At 43.8% G+C, this 15655-nt stretch overlaps 2 protein-coding genes across 3 annotated transcripts in view; both read right to left on the bottom strand.

Moving 5' to 3' along the window:
- Positions 1–15655, bottom strand: part of HS2ST1 (heparan sulfate 2-O-sulfotransferase 1) — a 167406-nt gene that overhangs the window by 113263 nt on the left and 38488 nt on the right. The gene's annotated exons all lie outside the window — the stretch shown is intronic.
- On the bottom strand, positions 7372–12039 carry LOC307103727 (serine/threonine-protein kinase par-1-like). Its single transcript, XM_079778235.1, has 2 exons — positions 8170–12039; positions 7372–8136 (listed from the first exon to the last, which is right to left on the bottom strand). Exons 1-2 carry the CDS (start codon positions 9095–9097, stop codon positions 7574–7576), a joined length of 1491 nt encoding a protein of 496 aa, XP_079634361.1. The 5' UTR covers positions 9098–12039; the 3' UTR covers positions 7372–7573.

A 15655-nucleotide genomic window follows, 5' to 3' on the forward strand; every position in this document is an offset into this window, starting at 1 on the left:
ATAGCATTACTTATAATACTGAAAACTGGAAATACTATAAAATGTCTTAATAGTGGAGGACTGGGTAAAATAGCAATTAATGACTGTCACCACCACTGACAACAAAATCATCATGGTTAACATTTTTTAAATGATTACTAATTTCCTGGCACTATTCTATGCTTTATATATATTAATTCACTTAATCTACAACTCAATAAGGGAGATAATTTAAGTTCTCCATTTGAGAGTCGAAGTGATAAAATATCTCACCCTAAATTAAATGGCTAGAGAGGGAAGAAACCAAGATTTGAACCCATGTAGTTCCAGGACCAATGCTTTTAACCAGTAGAATATGTAACTAACATTGCAAAAAAGTAGGTTACTATCTTGATTGGATTGGGCTATATCTTATACTTTCAGTACTTTTGAAGAGCTTTTGTTTTGTTTTTAACCTTAACTTGTGACACTTATTCCATATATTCACTTAAAACAAAACAAAAAGATAATATAGAGATTTTTCATAGAACTTCAATATGGTCAACAATGGTTATTAATCTTGGATAAATATTAAAAAGTTACCTGGAAAGCTTTTAAAACATACCAATACCAAGGTCCTAACCCCAGAGTTCCAGTTTAACAGCCATCCTTATCCTGGTCCAATTATACTAGAATCTAAGAGAATGAGACTTAGGCATACATATATTTCTTAATTCTTCGGGTAATTCAAGGTAGAAACAGGGTTGAACATCATGGCTTTAAATAAGTGAAGGTTTGAGGGTCAGGGGAGATAATTTACATGAATTTTCAGCAGTTTCTGCCAGCAACCGAGAATCATATTAGTAAACAGGTTAGGTAAGGGAAACACTGGAAAAATAAGACTTTGGGATCAATTATTAGAACCAACCAAGGTCATGAGATTAAAAGTAGTAAGGTGGTAAGGTCCATGGAGCAGCTATTCTAAGGTCAAAGATCAGAGCTCTGTCCTTTGGATAAAAGCAAGCTGAGATGCTGGAGTTCCTTTTGAGGGTGCTGGCTGATTGTTGGTATAAATTTAAAATGGAATGCCCCTGAACCTGACTTCAGAAAAAATTAAATTCTGAAAGAGCACTTTAGAAAAGGGGTCAGTACCTTGGACTAGGACTACAAAGGGCTGCACCTGAAGAGTAATCAGGTGAATCAGAAAGAAAACAGTCCTTGTACAGACTGCAGCAGCCTGGCTTTAAGTCATCTACCTGCCTAGGAAATCTCAAGTTCCCAAACTGAAGGTTATTATAATTGCTAGTGCCTCCAGGTGCCTGACCTGAGGAAACAGGAAAACCCTCCCTGGAGGAAAGTATTAATGTCCAAGGCTTCAAATGACCTCTATAAATAATTTTTTAAACACAAAGCCCAAAATACAGCCAAAGAAGACAAGACTACCTAACAAGGACCAACAACAGGGAGTGAAAAAAAAAAAACACACCCAAAACAGCCTACCAAGACTCCAGATATTGGACTTGTCTGTCACTAACTGTAAAACAACTATGCTAGGAGTTTTTTGAAAAGAGTGGAAAACTTGGCAGAAAACTGGAAAACTCTAAAAAGCAGCTAAGCAGATTTGAGAAAGAACTAGAAATTCTACAATGAAACAACAGAATAACTAAAGTGAAGAATTTGATGGGTGAATTAAACAGTAATTAAATACATCTGAAGAGAGGTGCTGACCTAAAAGGTCAAAAGAAACGATGCTGAAAGAAGCAGAGACAGATAATAATGAAATTACAAATGAGATACAGAGGAAACAGAGTCTAATCCTCCTATCTAATAAAACAGTAATATGCAAATCATCACTCCGCTACACTCACAAGCCACGCCCACCAGCCAATCAGAAAGCGAATATGCAAATACACCTAACCAAGATGGCTGCAGCCTCGGAGAACGGCAGTTGTTGGAACTGGGATATTGGAGCCGAAGATCAGAGGGGAAGATCGGAGCCAGCGGGGGTCCCCCACAGGTGATCAGAGCAAGCTGGGGTCCCCTGCAGGCAATCAGAGCCAGCTGGGGGTCCCTTCCCAGGGCTTGAGCCTCAGCCAGAGGCTTGCGGCATTGGCTGGGGGCAGAGCTGGGCCATTGGAACCAGCTGGGGGTCCCTGACCAGGGCCCAAGCCTCAGCCAGAGGCTTGCAGCCTTGGCTGGGGGTGGAGCCCCGCGATGGGAGACAGCTGGGGGTCCCTGCCCAGAGCCCGAGCCTCAAACAGAAGCTTGAGGCCTTGGCCTTGGCCTTGGATGGAGCGGGGGATAGAGCCAGCTGGGGGTCCCTGCCCAGGGCCCGAGCCTCAAACAGAGGCTTGCGGCATTGGCTGGGGGCGGAGCGGGGCGATCAGAGCCAGCTGGGGGTCCTGCCCAGAGCCCAAGCTTTGGCCAGAGGCTTGCAGCCTTGGCCGTTGGGGCGGAGCCTGGTGATCGGAGCCTGGCGATCGGAGCCAGCTGGGGTCCCCTGAGGGCTATCAGAGCCAGCTGGGGGTCCCTGCCCAGGGCCCAAGCCTCAGCCAGAGGCTTGCAGCCTTGGCTGGGGGTGGAGCCAGGCGATGAAGCCAGCTGGGGTCCCTTGCGGGTGATCGGAGCCAGCTGGGGGTCCCTGCCCAGAGCCCAAGCCTCTGCCAGAGGCTTTCGGCCTTGGCCGCTGGGGCGGAGCCTGGCAATCAGAGCAAGCTGGGGTCCCCTGCGGGCGATCGGAGGCAGCTGGGGGTCCCTGCCCAGAGCCCAAGCCTAGAGGCTTGCAGCCTTGGCCGTGGGTGGAGCCGGGCGATAGAGCCACCTGTGGGTGTCTTCGGGCGATCGGAACCAGCTGGGGGTCCCTGGCCAGGGCCCGAGCCTCAAACAGAGGCTTGCGGCCTTGGCTGGGGGTAGAGCAGGGCGATCGGAGCCAGCTGGGGGTCCCTGCCCAGGGCCCAAGCCTCAAACAGAGGCTTGAGGTCTTGGCCAGGGGCGGAGCCTGGCGATGGAGCCAGCTGGGGGTCCCCTGCCAAGGGCTGGAGGCTTTAGGCCTTGGCAGGGGCAGAGCCGGAGATCACAGGAGATAGGTGTGAACTACAGAGGAAATACCTTTTCTGACCGCTCATTGGCTAAGCTCCCTGTATGCCTTGTCTAAACTTTCCTGAAGAGGGTAGAAACAGTCCTATATTCTTTAATGTTATTTTTGATATATAATAATATGAGTACTATATCTAAGCAGTTCAAGCTCTATAGGATTCCAAGGGTCATGCGCCTTGATGGTTAGATTTTAATCACTGGCTAGAGATTTGAGTCACCTAAGGAGTTAATAAAAAACAAAAACAAAAAAAAACCTAACCAACAACCATACCCCCACACCAATTATATCAGAATCCTCAAGTGGAGCCCAGTCACTGGTAGTTTCTTTAAAAATCTTCCAAAGTCACTCAAATGTGCAATGAGGCTTGAAAACCACTGGTCTATCCAACATGTTACCAGAATTCTAAGGATTAAAAACTAAAATATGATTAATGACCCTCTAATGTCACAGCCAGAAGAGGGCAGCAAGGAGCCATTGTGGAAGGCCACAAATGGAAAAATAACATGCTAAGTAAGGAACTGTCCTCAGGGAAATACCAGTGGAGATTTTTGTGTTCTGGGAGAAATGCCATGCCTCAAGTGGGAATTAGTGAATGGTAAGAAACCAAGCAGAGAGATATGCTATCAAATAGACTGAGTTGAAGGAAAAGAGAGAGCTGGGGAATGTCAAAGAAGTGCCTGCTACAAAACAAACAAACAAAAAAAAAAACATTCAGTGGATGAAGAGCCTAAGATTAGAGTCACAAGCAAGCAGAAGGTAATTCTCCAAAATAAGAAGGCAGAATTTAGAACAGTATCCTGAAGCCTTCCTCCATCTTCCACAACAATAATCCTGGCTGAACTAGTGAGGTAGTGTGACTCTTGAGATGTGGTTTTGAAATTCACAAAAATATAGCTTTAGCATAAAGCAGCCTAAAAAATATATTGAACAGCATAATGTAAAGAACCAATATGAGATGTCACAGTGATCCACAATGAATATTAAACTTAAACTACAGAACTTACTACCTTTAGCAATGGATTTATGACTTCTTTTCCTCTTCTACAGAATGCTTCAAAAAAATAAAAAACTCGATGTTCCAATTCAGGCACTTATCTAAAACTATTTATAAACTCTATGTATCTTGGCAAAAAAATAAAAAAACCACATCTCTTATTTCACAGACTAATCCCTCTTTTTGAAGGCCATTAGGAAACTCAAAACTTTTAATAGTCTCTGTGTATTAATATTATCATTAACTATCCATCTTGCTTGTGCTCATTTTCAAGTCATCCTGATTTCCTTAGCTGTTTCCTTTGTCTTATTTCATCACTGAAAAATGTGTAAAATCCTTTTTGAAATGACACTTAGATTAAAGAAATCAATTAAAATGTGACCCATAGATACCCTTTGCTATCAGATGACAATAAGTACTATCAGTAATACTACAAATACATGATGTTCAAAAGGGATCTAGTGTGAATATGCCAATACAAATCCATCATGACTACTAAAAAAAACAGCTCTAAGCACATAACACTTTCTGTCATTCTTTATATATTAAGACAATATACCTTTACAACTAATATCTTTGCTATTAACCACATAATAAAAACAATAAATGGAACTCAACAAGTATACCTTTACTGGCACTGAACCAACAGTCACTTGTTCATTTTTTGTTCCCTTTTTTAAAAATTACAAAGAATTATTTTGTTAGAGTATTTTGAAAATATTTTAGCTTTAATATTCAATTAGCCCAATTTTTCTGACTTTTTGACAGAAAATACAGTAAGATACCCAAAATTTCTCAGGAATTTTTGTTTTAAGCTAAAATTTTACCTTCTACCCTTTAGTTTATTCAAAAATAAAATACAGCAAAACCACCTTTTTCTACATCACTACCTTTTACTAGGGGCTGTGGAGTAGAGGGGAATCACAACCTTGTTAGAGAAGAAATCAATCAGAGTTTCACTTGTAATCACAAGTGCCGAGCTAACCACAGCATCCAGGTGAGCTTAATATTCTAACCAATTATATCCTAACTCTATGTTGAGGCCCTTGAAAAAGTGCACTGCTAATTGACTGCTTTTGTAATATAATAAAATTCTGAATGCTGAATTATGATTAAACTAGAGGCCCAGTGCACGAATTTGTGCATAGGTGGGGTCTGGCTGGCCTGCCCCAAGGGGGCTGATCAGGGCCAGGCTGGCGTGAGGGAGAGGCTGCAGGAGGTTGGCCAGCTGGCCCTGGCCCCGATCGGGATATGGGGGGGCCGATAGGGGGCCAGGCCAGGAGGGGCCATGGGAGGTTGGAGGGGGGAGCGATAGGGGCCCCGATCAGGCGGTTGGCAGTGTGCATCACAGAGACTGGCCATTCTGGTCATTCTAGTCATTCTGGTAGCTTGGCTTTTTTATATATATACTAAAGTGACCAGATTTTAACATTGGTAAAGCGGGACACCATTGACCGGGGTGGGGGGTGGGGGTTCTTTTAAAACGCTGCGGGACGCAGGACAAATTGTTAAAAATCAGGACTGTCCCGCCAAAAGCTGGACGTCTGGTCACCTTACACTTGTTTAACTAGCTTACTAGCATGCAGTACGATGTGTATCGTCTGAGAGACAGTTACAAAATGTTTTCGTTGTTGCCAATCCCAAAAAATGCCATTGTTCATTAAGTCCAAACAATGGTGGTCAAATTCTAACAACTGATCAACAATGCGAACTTTGATAAGCAGTTCTCGATAATCAGTTCTCAACAATTATTTGTTATTATTAAAGTTTAACATTATAAAATTAACAAAAATAATATAAAACTTATATCCTGGCTAAATAGCCACATGGCCGCCGAAAACCGTATATTCCCTTCCCGTTCTCCCGCCGTTCCCTAGCTTGTCATGCATTCTTTCAAAAAATCAGGACTTTTTTAAAACGCCATGGGACGCGGGACAAATTGCTAAAAATCGGGACTGTCCCGCCAAAAGCAGGACGTCTGGTCACCTTAACCTATTACTATGATTGAGCTCTGTTTAGTCAGCATGGTAAAAGAGCTTTCAGTTTCACCACTTTTCCTACCTAATCCCCTTAGTGGCGTGTTCCTGAGTTCATGCTATGCTTAAATTCAGAGCCTCATCCTACTACGCTTTATACACCGCTGCTGTGTTCCAGCCTACTGGTCTACCAACCAAACACCTTCTGACTTTCCTGATTTGATATGCTTTTGTTCATGTCTTTTGTGTGTGAGTGGGTTTTTCCCTTATTGAGTTATAATAAACATATAAAATTATGATATTTAAAGTATACATCATAATGATTTGATATGTATTTGTTGTGAGTGGATTTCCCCATTTAGTTAACACATCATCACCTTATTTGTTTATTGAGAACAATAAATTTTAGCAAATTTCAATTATACAATAAAACTGTTATCAACTATAGTTGCCATGTGTTATATTAGATCCTCAGATCTTATTCATCTTATAGCTGAAAGTTTGTACCCTTTACCAACCTCTCCCTATTTCCCCACCCCCAGCCCCTGGTAGCCACTTTTCTACCCTTTCTGTGAGTTTGGCTTTTTTTTTTTTTTTTTTTTTTTTAGAATTCACACACAAGTATGGAATCTATGCAGTTTTGGCTTCCTCTGTCTGGCTTATGTCACTTAGCATAATGTCCTCAAGGTCTATCCCAATCTTTGCAAATGGCAGGATTTCCTTTCTTGTGGCTTTTTGTTCACACTTTTTTTTTTTTAATCTACTTACATGTTCTCTTCAACTCTTAGGAGATACAACTGCTCCTCTCACCTTAGCAAGTCTCAATTCAAATGAGACTCCATTCTATAACCAGGCTCCTTAACCCCACTCACCCACTTGTACTCCTGATAGAAAGCGAGGTCTGAACCTCCGGTTCTCCTGTGTGCTTACTTATCACCCCAGTCATGAGCCTCTGTCTTCCCTTCATGCTTTGGCCAGGTGATCTGTGGTGAACTGTCTGCCCATCGTGCTCTGGCCGAGTGAACTGTCTTTGCCTCATACTCTGGCTGGATGAACTGTTCCCAGCACTCTGGCCGAGTGAACAGTCTTCACCTCTGTCTTCTGCTTGTGCTCTGGCCAAGTGCACTGTGGTGAACTGTCCCCCTCATGCTCTGGAAGAGTTAAGTGTCTTGTACTCATGCCCTGGCTGAGTAAGCTGTGGTTAACTGTCCCCCTCATTCTCTTACCGAGTGGACTATTTTCTCTTCATGATCTGGTCAGGTGATAGGTGGTGAATTGTCTTCTCCTCATCCTCTGGTTGAGTCAAATGTGGTAAACTGTCCCCCTCGCATTCTGGCCAGGTGAACTGTGAACTCTAGTCCCCTTGTGCTCTGGCCTGGTTAACTGTCCTCTCCTTCTCTCATCAAGTGAACTGTTCTCCCCTGGCACTCTGGACCGGTGAACTGTCCTCCTCTGTTACATTCTGCCTGGGTTTGGACAATGTAACAAGCATTGTCCACTCGTGAATATTACATAGGTGCCACCTGTGTTATTTTTATGTGTTGTTTTCTAGGTCTTGCTGTGCAACACAGGAATTTTTTTAAAAAATCCAAAGACCCTTCTTGCCACCCCTTGCCGGCCCTGTCTCTGGCCAGGGGAAGTGGTCCCATCAGAAGATGGCCCAGCTTGACAGTTGTCAGTGTTTCTCCCCTCTGGGCCTCCACCACAGCTTCTGTGGCTGCTGCTGCTCTGGGTGGCAGGGAAAACCTTATTTTCATGATGGAGTATCTGACTCCTTAATTCCCTGCTGCCCGGCTGGCTGGTCGTCTCCCGGCATGTGCTTCCTCGCTGGCTGGTCCTCTGCCAGTGTGCACTGCCCGGCTGGCCGGTCCTCACTACTTGCGCACTTCCTGTCTGGCAGGTCCTCTCCCCGTGAGTGCTGCCCAGCTGGCCGGAGCTCTCCAGGTGCGCACTTCCTGTCTGGCTGGTCCTCTCCAGGTGCGCGCTGCCTGGTTGGACGATGATTCTCCTCACCTCCACTCTAATTGGTGGAGTGTCGGTGTTCCATTCCAGGCTCCCTGGGGAACTGGTGGTGCTCCCTCGTAGGCTTCCTGAGGGCGTGGTGGTCGTGCCTGGCATGCTTTCTGAGGGCGTGGTGGTCGTGCCTGGCATGCTTTCTGAGGGCGTGGTGGTCTTGCCCCTAATGCTGCATGAGGAAGTGGTGCTGTTCCATTCAAGGCTGCCTGGGGGAGTGGACACATTGGATTCTGGGCTCGGTGGTGGAGTCACAGGGTTTCTGCCCTTCTTCCCTGATGCCCACATCCCCTGGGCTCTAGAAAGTCTCATGTTGGGGTCAGAGGAGGAGCAGGGCCTTACCTTTATTTTCCGGGCACCGATGTTCAGTTTCATATTTAAAATCCGGTAAGTCCCCATGATGTTATTGAATTTTCTCCCCGTCAGGGATTCTTCTATTTCCTCCTTCTGATAGCCCAGGGTCCTCATGATCTGGGTTACCTGGGGGTCTATGTCAGTACAGGGTGGTTCAATGTAGGGTGTCATTATCGCTGACTGACCAGTATTTACCCAACGATCTTGCATGATAATTTCCAGGGTGGGTCTTCGGCCAGCGTCAATGTTGATAATTTTCTGTAATAGTTTGTGGCACGGTACTGATAGAGAATAAGGAATAAAAAAGAACCCGCTTAAGATGTACTCCGTGAGTTGTTCTAAGTTTTTGCCGACGAACGGAAGAACCCCAGTCAACATCTTGTACAGCACAATCCCCCCGCTCCAGACGTCCACCTTCGGGCCCTCGTATGGTTCAAGCCGGAACAATTCTGGGGCCATGTAGGGGTTAGTGCCACAGACGGTGGTTAGTTTGTCCTCCATGAACACTTCACTCAGTCCAAAGTCAGCCAGTTTGATGTTCATCCCCATGTCTAGAAGGATGTTCTCGGGTTTTATGTCCCGGTGGACAATATTTTTTTGATGGCAGTAATGGACTGCTGACAGGATCTGGCGAAATGGGGTTCGCGCTTTCTTCTCTGAGAAAGGACCACACTTTTTTATATACTCACTAGAAGCCCAGTGCATGATTTAATCATGCACGTGTAAGCAGTCTGTCCGCTGGTCGGCAGCTCCGAAGTCCCTGGGCCCCTAGGGCGAGGCGGGGCGGGGGCGTGGTCCTCCTGCGGCCGGAGCCCAGGCCAGGGTCTTGCCTTTGCCTCCCGCCCAGGAAGGCTGGGGCCGCTGCCACGTGCTCCTGAGGCCCAACTGCCGCCAGACTCCTCCCCGGGGAGCCGCGCCGCCCGCCCACTGCCCGCCGACTCCAAACCTCCAAAACGCCGGCTCGGCTTGCTGCCCCAGAGGCCTGTCTGTGCCACAGCACAGCCATGGTGCAGACGCTGAGCTCGCGTCGCCAGCTCAGCGTCCTGCCGGCCCAATCACCACCCCAGCCACCCCGAGTCCCGCCCCCTATGTCACCCGCTGGCCCAATCATGGGCGTAGCGGAGTGATGGTAATTTAAATATTACCTTTTTATTATGTAAGATGTAACGTGCCCTCAGGAGTGTACTCCATAAACATGTAGACTTGGTGGCTGGTGTTAACCATTTCAAATAGTGTAGTTATGTTCGGATGATTTAGTTCTTTGAATAAATCTCTTCGGCTACATCTGAGGAGTCTTCATAGATCACAATTTTCACGGCCACCTCCGTGCTGGTCATGATGTGCCGGGCCAGTCTAACCTTGCCAAAGGAGCCCTTCCCGATGTCATTGAGGATTATATAGTTGCCAATGGGCCACTCCACATTGGCAGAGGTGTCTTCAAAGAAGTCCGCCATGTTGTTATAAAAAAAATAGTCTTTGATATTTGTTCCCACTGAAGGGAATCAGTGGGAGGAGGGGAGGAAGAGGAGGAAGAGGAAGGGGAGGAGGTTGATGATGAAGGGAAGAGGAGAATGAGAAGGAGAAGGAAGAGGTAAAAAGCAACAAACAAGCAATCCACTAATCCACGAAAAACCAACCACTCACTACCAATCAGCTTCCTGGGCTCAGCCAGCACCTTTTATAGGTTTGCAATCAAATCACAATGGCACCTTACGAGGTCAGAGAAAGAATGAACTAATCATGGTTGGAAATGAACCACAGTAGTTTTCTCACCTTTTGGTCCCATGACCCTTATACTCTGGTAAAAAAAAATAAATGACTACTGAAGAGCTTTTTTTAAAATATAGAATATTAAAAGTTGATGTTTACTTTATTAGAAATGAAAATCTGGAAGGAAGGAAGGAAAGTCTGACTTATTCTCATGCTCCAGGTCTGAGTTCAAATATCACCTGCTTAGTGAGCTTCCATTCCTACCTGCCTCACCCAGCCCATCACATTTGTCATCTTCATAGCACTGTCCACAGTGTAGCTGATTCTTGTTTACCGTCTGTCCTTCCTATGAAGGAAGGAGCATGACTGTAGTGTTCCCTGTGCCTAGCACAGTGAGTGGCAGGCAACACAGTAAGTATTTAATCAATATGTGTTCACTGGATTAATAATGAATTTGGGGAACAAAAGAAAATATGACCAACTATTTATTTAATCAGTGATTCCTAAAACATCTTAAAAAATAGTCATGTTCTGTCCTCACTTAGATTTGGGGGCAGATAAGATAGGAAAGAGGAGGGCTGAAGTCTGGGTTCCCAGGAATTTGGACTCTTGGTGAGACTGAGGAAGGCCAAGTGGTAGGAGCCTTGCTGTAAAGATGAAGGAAGATGATTCGTCCTTCCATTGGTACTTGCTAAGGATGCAATAAGATTGGAACTGTATTGAGGCTGCAAGGTATTTTTTCACTTTGAATATCCAATACCAGATTACACAAAGGACGTGTCAGGTGACCCTGAGTAGACCATTTAGGTGAATTTCTGTGTTACTTAAATGAAACATCTCTATGGACAGAAGTGATGTTGAGACTTAATGATTTACATTTGTGAAGACACTGAAACCTCTGAATGGAAGACATCCTGCATGAGTACAAAGGGTGAGGTAATATTTGGGGGCAAATTTTATCCTTTATGAAGGCAGAGAGGGAGCAGGCAGGCTTGGGGACACTTAGGGGGAGCCTCAGGCACATTATTTTTCAAACTAATCTTCGAAGAAAGCTCCCTACTTTCAGTACATTGAGTGTTTTAACCACATGTATACATTATTATTCTAGTAATTACTTTCCTTTAACATTTCCCTCCTACAGTCTCAGCTCTGTGTAAAGGCAATCTTTAGAGGGATTAGCCGGTGAGCTTTTCCCTCGACTGCACTTTAGTTTGTTACTTTTACCTACATCAGTGACACTCAGCTCCTAAGCATGATAGTCTCTCCTGCAGGGACCCAAAGGGGGTCATCTCATCAATTCTAGACAGCTGTAAACAAGTTCCAGTCAGAGATTAGAATAAGCTCAGAAAGGAGAAGGGAGAATTTCAGCAAAAGCTGCCAGTCTATGACTTAATTGTATCCATTTATAAAAAGTGGTATTAGTATAATGTGACCAGATTTTAACATTGGTAAAGCGGGACACCATTGACCGGGAGGATGGGGGGGGGGTTCTTTTAAAACGCCACAAGACGCGGGACAAATTGTTAAAAATCGGGACTGTCCCGCTAAAAGCTGGACGTCTGGTCACCTTACACTAGTTTAACTAGCTTACTAGCATGCAGTACGATGTGTATCGTCTGAGAGACAGTTACAAAATGTTTTCGTCGTTGCCAATCCCAAAAACTGCCATTGTTCATTAAGTCCAAACAATGGTGGTCGAATTCTAACAACTGATCAACAATGCGAACTTTGATAATCAGTTCTCGATAATCAGTTCTCAACAATTATTTGCTATTATTAAAGTTTAACATTATAAAACTAGAGGCCCGGTGCACGAAATTCGTGCATGGCAGGGGGTTGTCCCTCAGCCCGCCTGTACCCTCTCCAATATGGGACCCCAACGGGCCTAAACGGGCAGTCGGACATCCCTCTCACAATCCAGGACTGCTGGCTCCCAACTGCTCGCCTGCCTGCCTTCCTGATTGCCCCTAACCGCTTCTGCCTGCCAGCCTGATCACCCCCTAACCACTCTGCTGCCAGCCTGTTTGCCCCCAACTTCCCTCCTCTGCCGGCCTGGTCACCCCTAACTGCCCTCTCCTGCAGGGTTGATCACCTCCAACTGCCCTCCCTTGCAGGCTTGGTCCCTCTCAACTGCCCTCTCCTGCAGGCTTGGTCCCTTTCAACTGCCCTCCCTTGCAGGCAGGGTGCCTCCCAACTGCCCTCCCTTGCAGGCCGGGTGCCTCCCAACTGCCCTCTCCTGCTGGCCATCTTGTGGTCGCCATCTTGTGTCCACATGGGGGCAGAATCTTTGACCACATGGGGGCAGCTATATTGTGTGTTGCAGTGATGATCAATCTGCATATTACTCTTTTATTAGATAGGATAGAGGCCTGGTACAGGGGTGGGGGCCAGCTGGTTTGCACTGAAGGGCGTCCCGGATCAGGTGGGGGTTCCCTTGGGGTGTGGGGCGGCCTGAGCAAGGGGCCTGTGGTGGTTTGCAGGCCGGCAACACCCCCTGGCAACCCAAGCAGAGGCCCTGGTATCTGGAATTTATTTTCCTTCTACAATTGAAACTTTGTAGCTTGGAGCGGAGCCAAGCCTGGGGCTCCCTCCGAGGCCGGCAGCCATTTGTGTTGGGGTTATAATTGAAACTTTGTTGCCTTAAGCGGGTGGGCCTGGCCAGGGTGTGCGGAAAGCTTTGCTTCCCCTGTTGCCGGCGGCAACCCTGGCCTGCTCTCTCAAGCTCCATTCTGCTGCCATTTGTTTGAATTTGTTTACCTTCTATAATTGAAACTTTGTAGCTTGAGTGGAGGCTTAGGCCTGGCAAGGGCAGGCGGAAATCTTGGCTTCCTCTGTTACCTAGGAAACCTTGCTCTCTGTGGCTGTAGCCATCTTGGTTTGGGTTAATTTACACATTCTACTGTAGGTAAATTACAACTCAAAAAAAAAAAAAACACACAACACAACACTTTTCAGCTCAACCTTGGTAAATGATTAACCTTTTGCACTCGGATGTCGAGTGTGACTAGACACGGTTAGCATTAGAATAAAGGAATCGAGAAAAAAGCAAGCGAGTGCAAAGGGTTAAGGACTCTAAGACAGCATATACACATATATATTCTCGTGACAGTATAGTCTTCACACTCTATTCTAATTTATGTATTTTACCCTGATCCTAAAACTTTCTCCTCTTTGCTCTATTTTGTTTTCCACTGAGATGATCACAGTAAAAATCTAAAAATGCCCTTGTAACATACAGGAAAAGAAAGCAGAACAAAACAGGCTAGAACTCTGATATAGCAAATCCTAACTAGTGAATTATCATCAGTTCCCTAGAGAGAAAAATAAAATTCAAGCTGGTTGCTTACAGTGTATAGGATATTTAAAATTAGTTGAATAATGTGTAATTAAAGAATTTGATAAGCCTATAAGCAATACATTTATATTGTGCATGATGACATTATATCAAATAAATGTTTTTTATCTTAAAATCCCAATTCAAGAATCTTAAAATATTATTTGCTAGATATAGCTTACTCTGACTGCTCACTAAAATGTTAAAAAGGCAGAAACAGTATGAACAACTACATGCCAACAAAATGGGCAACTTGGGAGAAATGGACAAATTCCTAGAAATATACAACCTTCCAAAATGTAGGAAGAATCAGAAAACCTGAATACACTGGTAGCAACTAATGAAATTGAAGCAGGAATCAAAAAACACCCAGCAAACAAAGGTCCTGGACTGGACAACTTGAGATTTGCCAAACATTCAAAGAAGATCTAACACCTATTCTCCTCAAACTATTCCAGAAAATTCAAGAAGAAGGAAGATTTCCATGCTCTTTTTTTATGACATTAACATTATCCTAATTCCAAAACCAGATACAGACACTACAAAGAAAGAAAATCCCTGATGAACATAGATACTAATATTCTCAACAAAATATTAAAAAGGACCATAAACCATGAGCAAGTGGGATTTACCCCAGGAATGCAAGGCTGGTACAATATTTGCAAATGAATAAGTGTGATATATACCACATAAGCAAAATGAAGGATAAAAATCTCATGATCATATCAATAGATGCAGAAAAAGCATTCAACAAAATCCAGTACCCATTTTTTGATAAAGTCTCAGCAAAATGGGAATAGAAGGATTAACATAATAAAGGCCATATATGACAAACCTACAGCCAATATCGTATTCAATGGGCAAAAATGAAAAGCATTTCCCTTAAGAGGAACAAGAAAGGTTGTCAGCTTTTCCTACTCTTTCCTACTCTTATCCAACATGGTACTGGAAGTCCAAACCACAGCAATCAGACAAGAAGAAGAGATAAAAGGCATTTAAATTGGAAAGGAGGAAGTAAAACTCTCATTATTCACATATGACATGATACTGTACATAGAAAACTCTAAAGGCACCACCAAAAAATTACTAGATTTAATAATGAAATCAGCAAAGTAGCAGTATACAAAATTAACATCCAGAAATCAATGGCATTCTTATACACCAATAATGAAATCTCAGAAAGAGAAACTAAATAAACCAAAATCCTATTCACCATTGCAACAACAAAAAAATAGGATACCTAGGAATAAACTTAACCAAGGAAATAAAAGACACGTACTTTAAAAACTACAGGACATTGAAAAGGAAATAGAGGAAAATACAAACAAGTGGAAGCGTATACTGTGTTCATGTACTAGAAGAATTAACTTCATTAAAATGTCCACAGATCTAGAACAAATACTCCAAAAATTTATGTGGTACCAAAACGGACCCTGCATAGCCACGCCATCTTGAAAAAAAAGAAACAAGTTGGAGGGATCACAATACTGGGTATCAAACTATACTAAAAAGCCACTGTAATCAAAACAGTCTGGTACTGGCACAAAAACGGGCATATAGATCAATGGAACAGAACAGAGACCCCCGAAATCAACCTATGCCATTATGGTCAATTAATATCTGACAAAGAATACAAGAGCATACAATGAAATAAAGACAGTCTCTTCAATAAATGGTGTTGGGAAAATTAGATAGGTACATGCAAAAAAAAAAAAATGAAACTAGACCACCAACTGACACCATATACAAGAATAAACTCAAAATGGATAAAAGATTTAAATGTAAGTCATGAAACCATAAAAATCCTAGAAGAAAACATAGGCTGTAAAATCTCAGATACCTCACATAGCAGAATTTTCACCCATACATCTCCTAGGGAAAGAAAAAACAAAGGGAAAAAACAAGCAAATGGGACTACATCAAACTAAAAATCTTCTGAACAGCAAAAGAAACCATCTTCAAAATGAAAAGGGAACCCACTATATGGGAGAACATATTCGCCAATGATGCATCTGTTAAGTAGTTAACTTCCAAAATATATAAAGAACTCATACAACTCAACACCAAGAAGATAAACAATTAAAAATGGAACTGCCATTTGACCCAGTGATCCTACTCCTGGGAATATAGCCTAAGAATCCAGAATCAGAAAGAATATATGCACCCCTATGTTCACAGCAACATTATTTACAATACCGAGGATCTGGAAACAACCCAAG

This window comes from Cnephaeus nilssonii (genome assembly GCF_951640355.1).
Source record: "Cnephaeus nilssonii genome assembly, chromosome: 7".
In the NCBI taxonomy this organism is placed as follows: Eukaryota; Metazoa; Chordata; class Mammalia; order Chiroptera; family Vespertilionidae; genus Cnephaeus; species Cnephaeus nilssonii.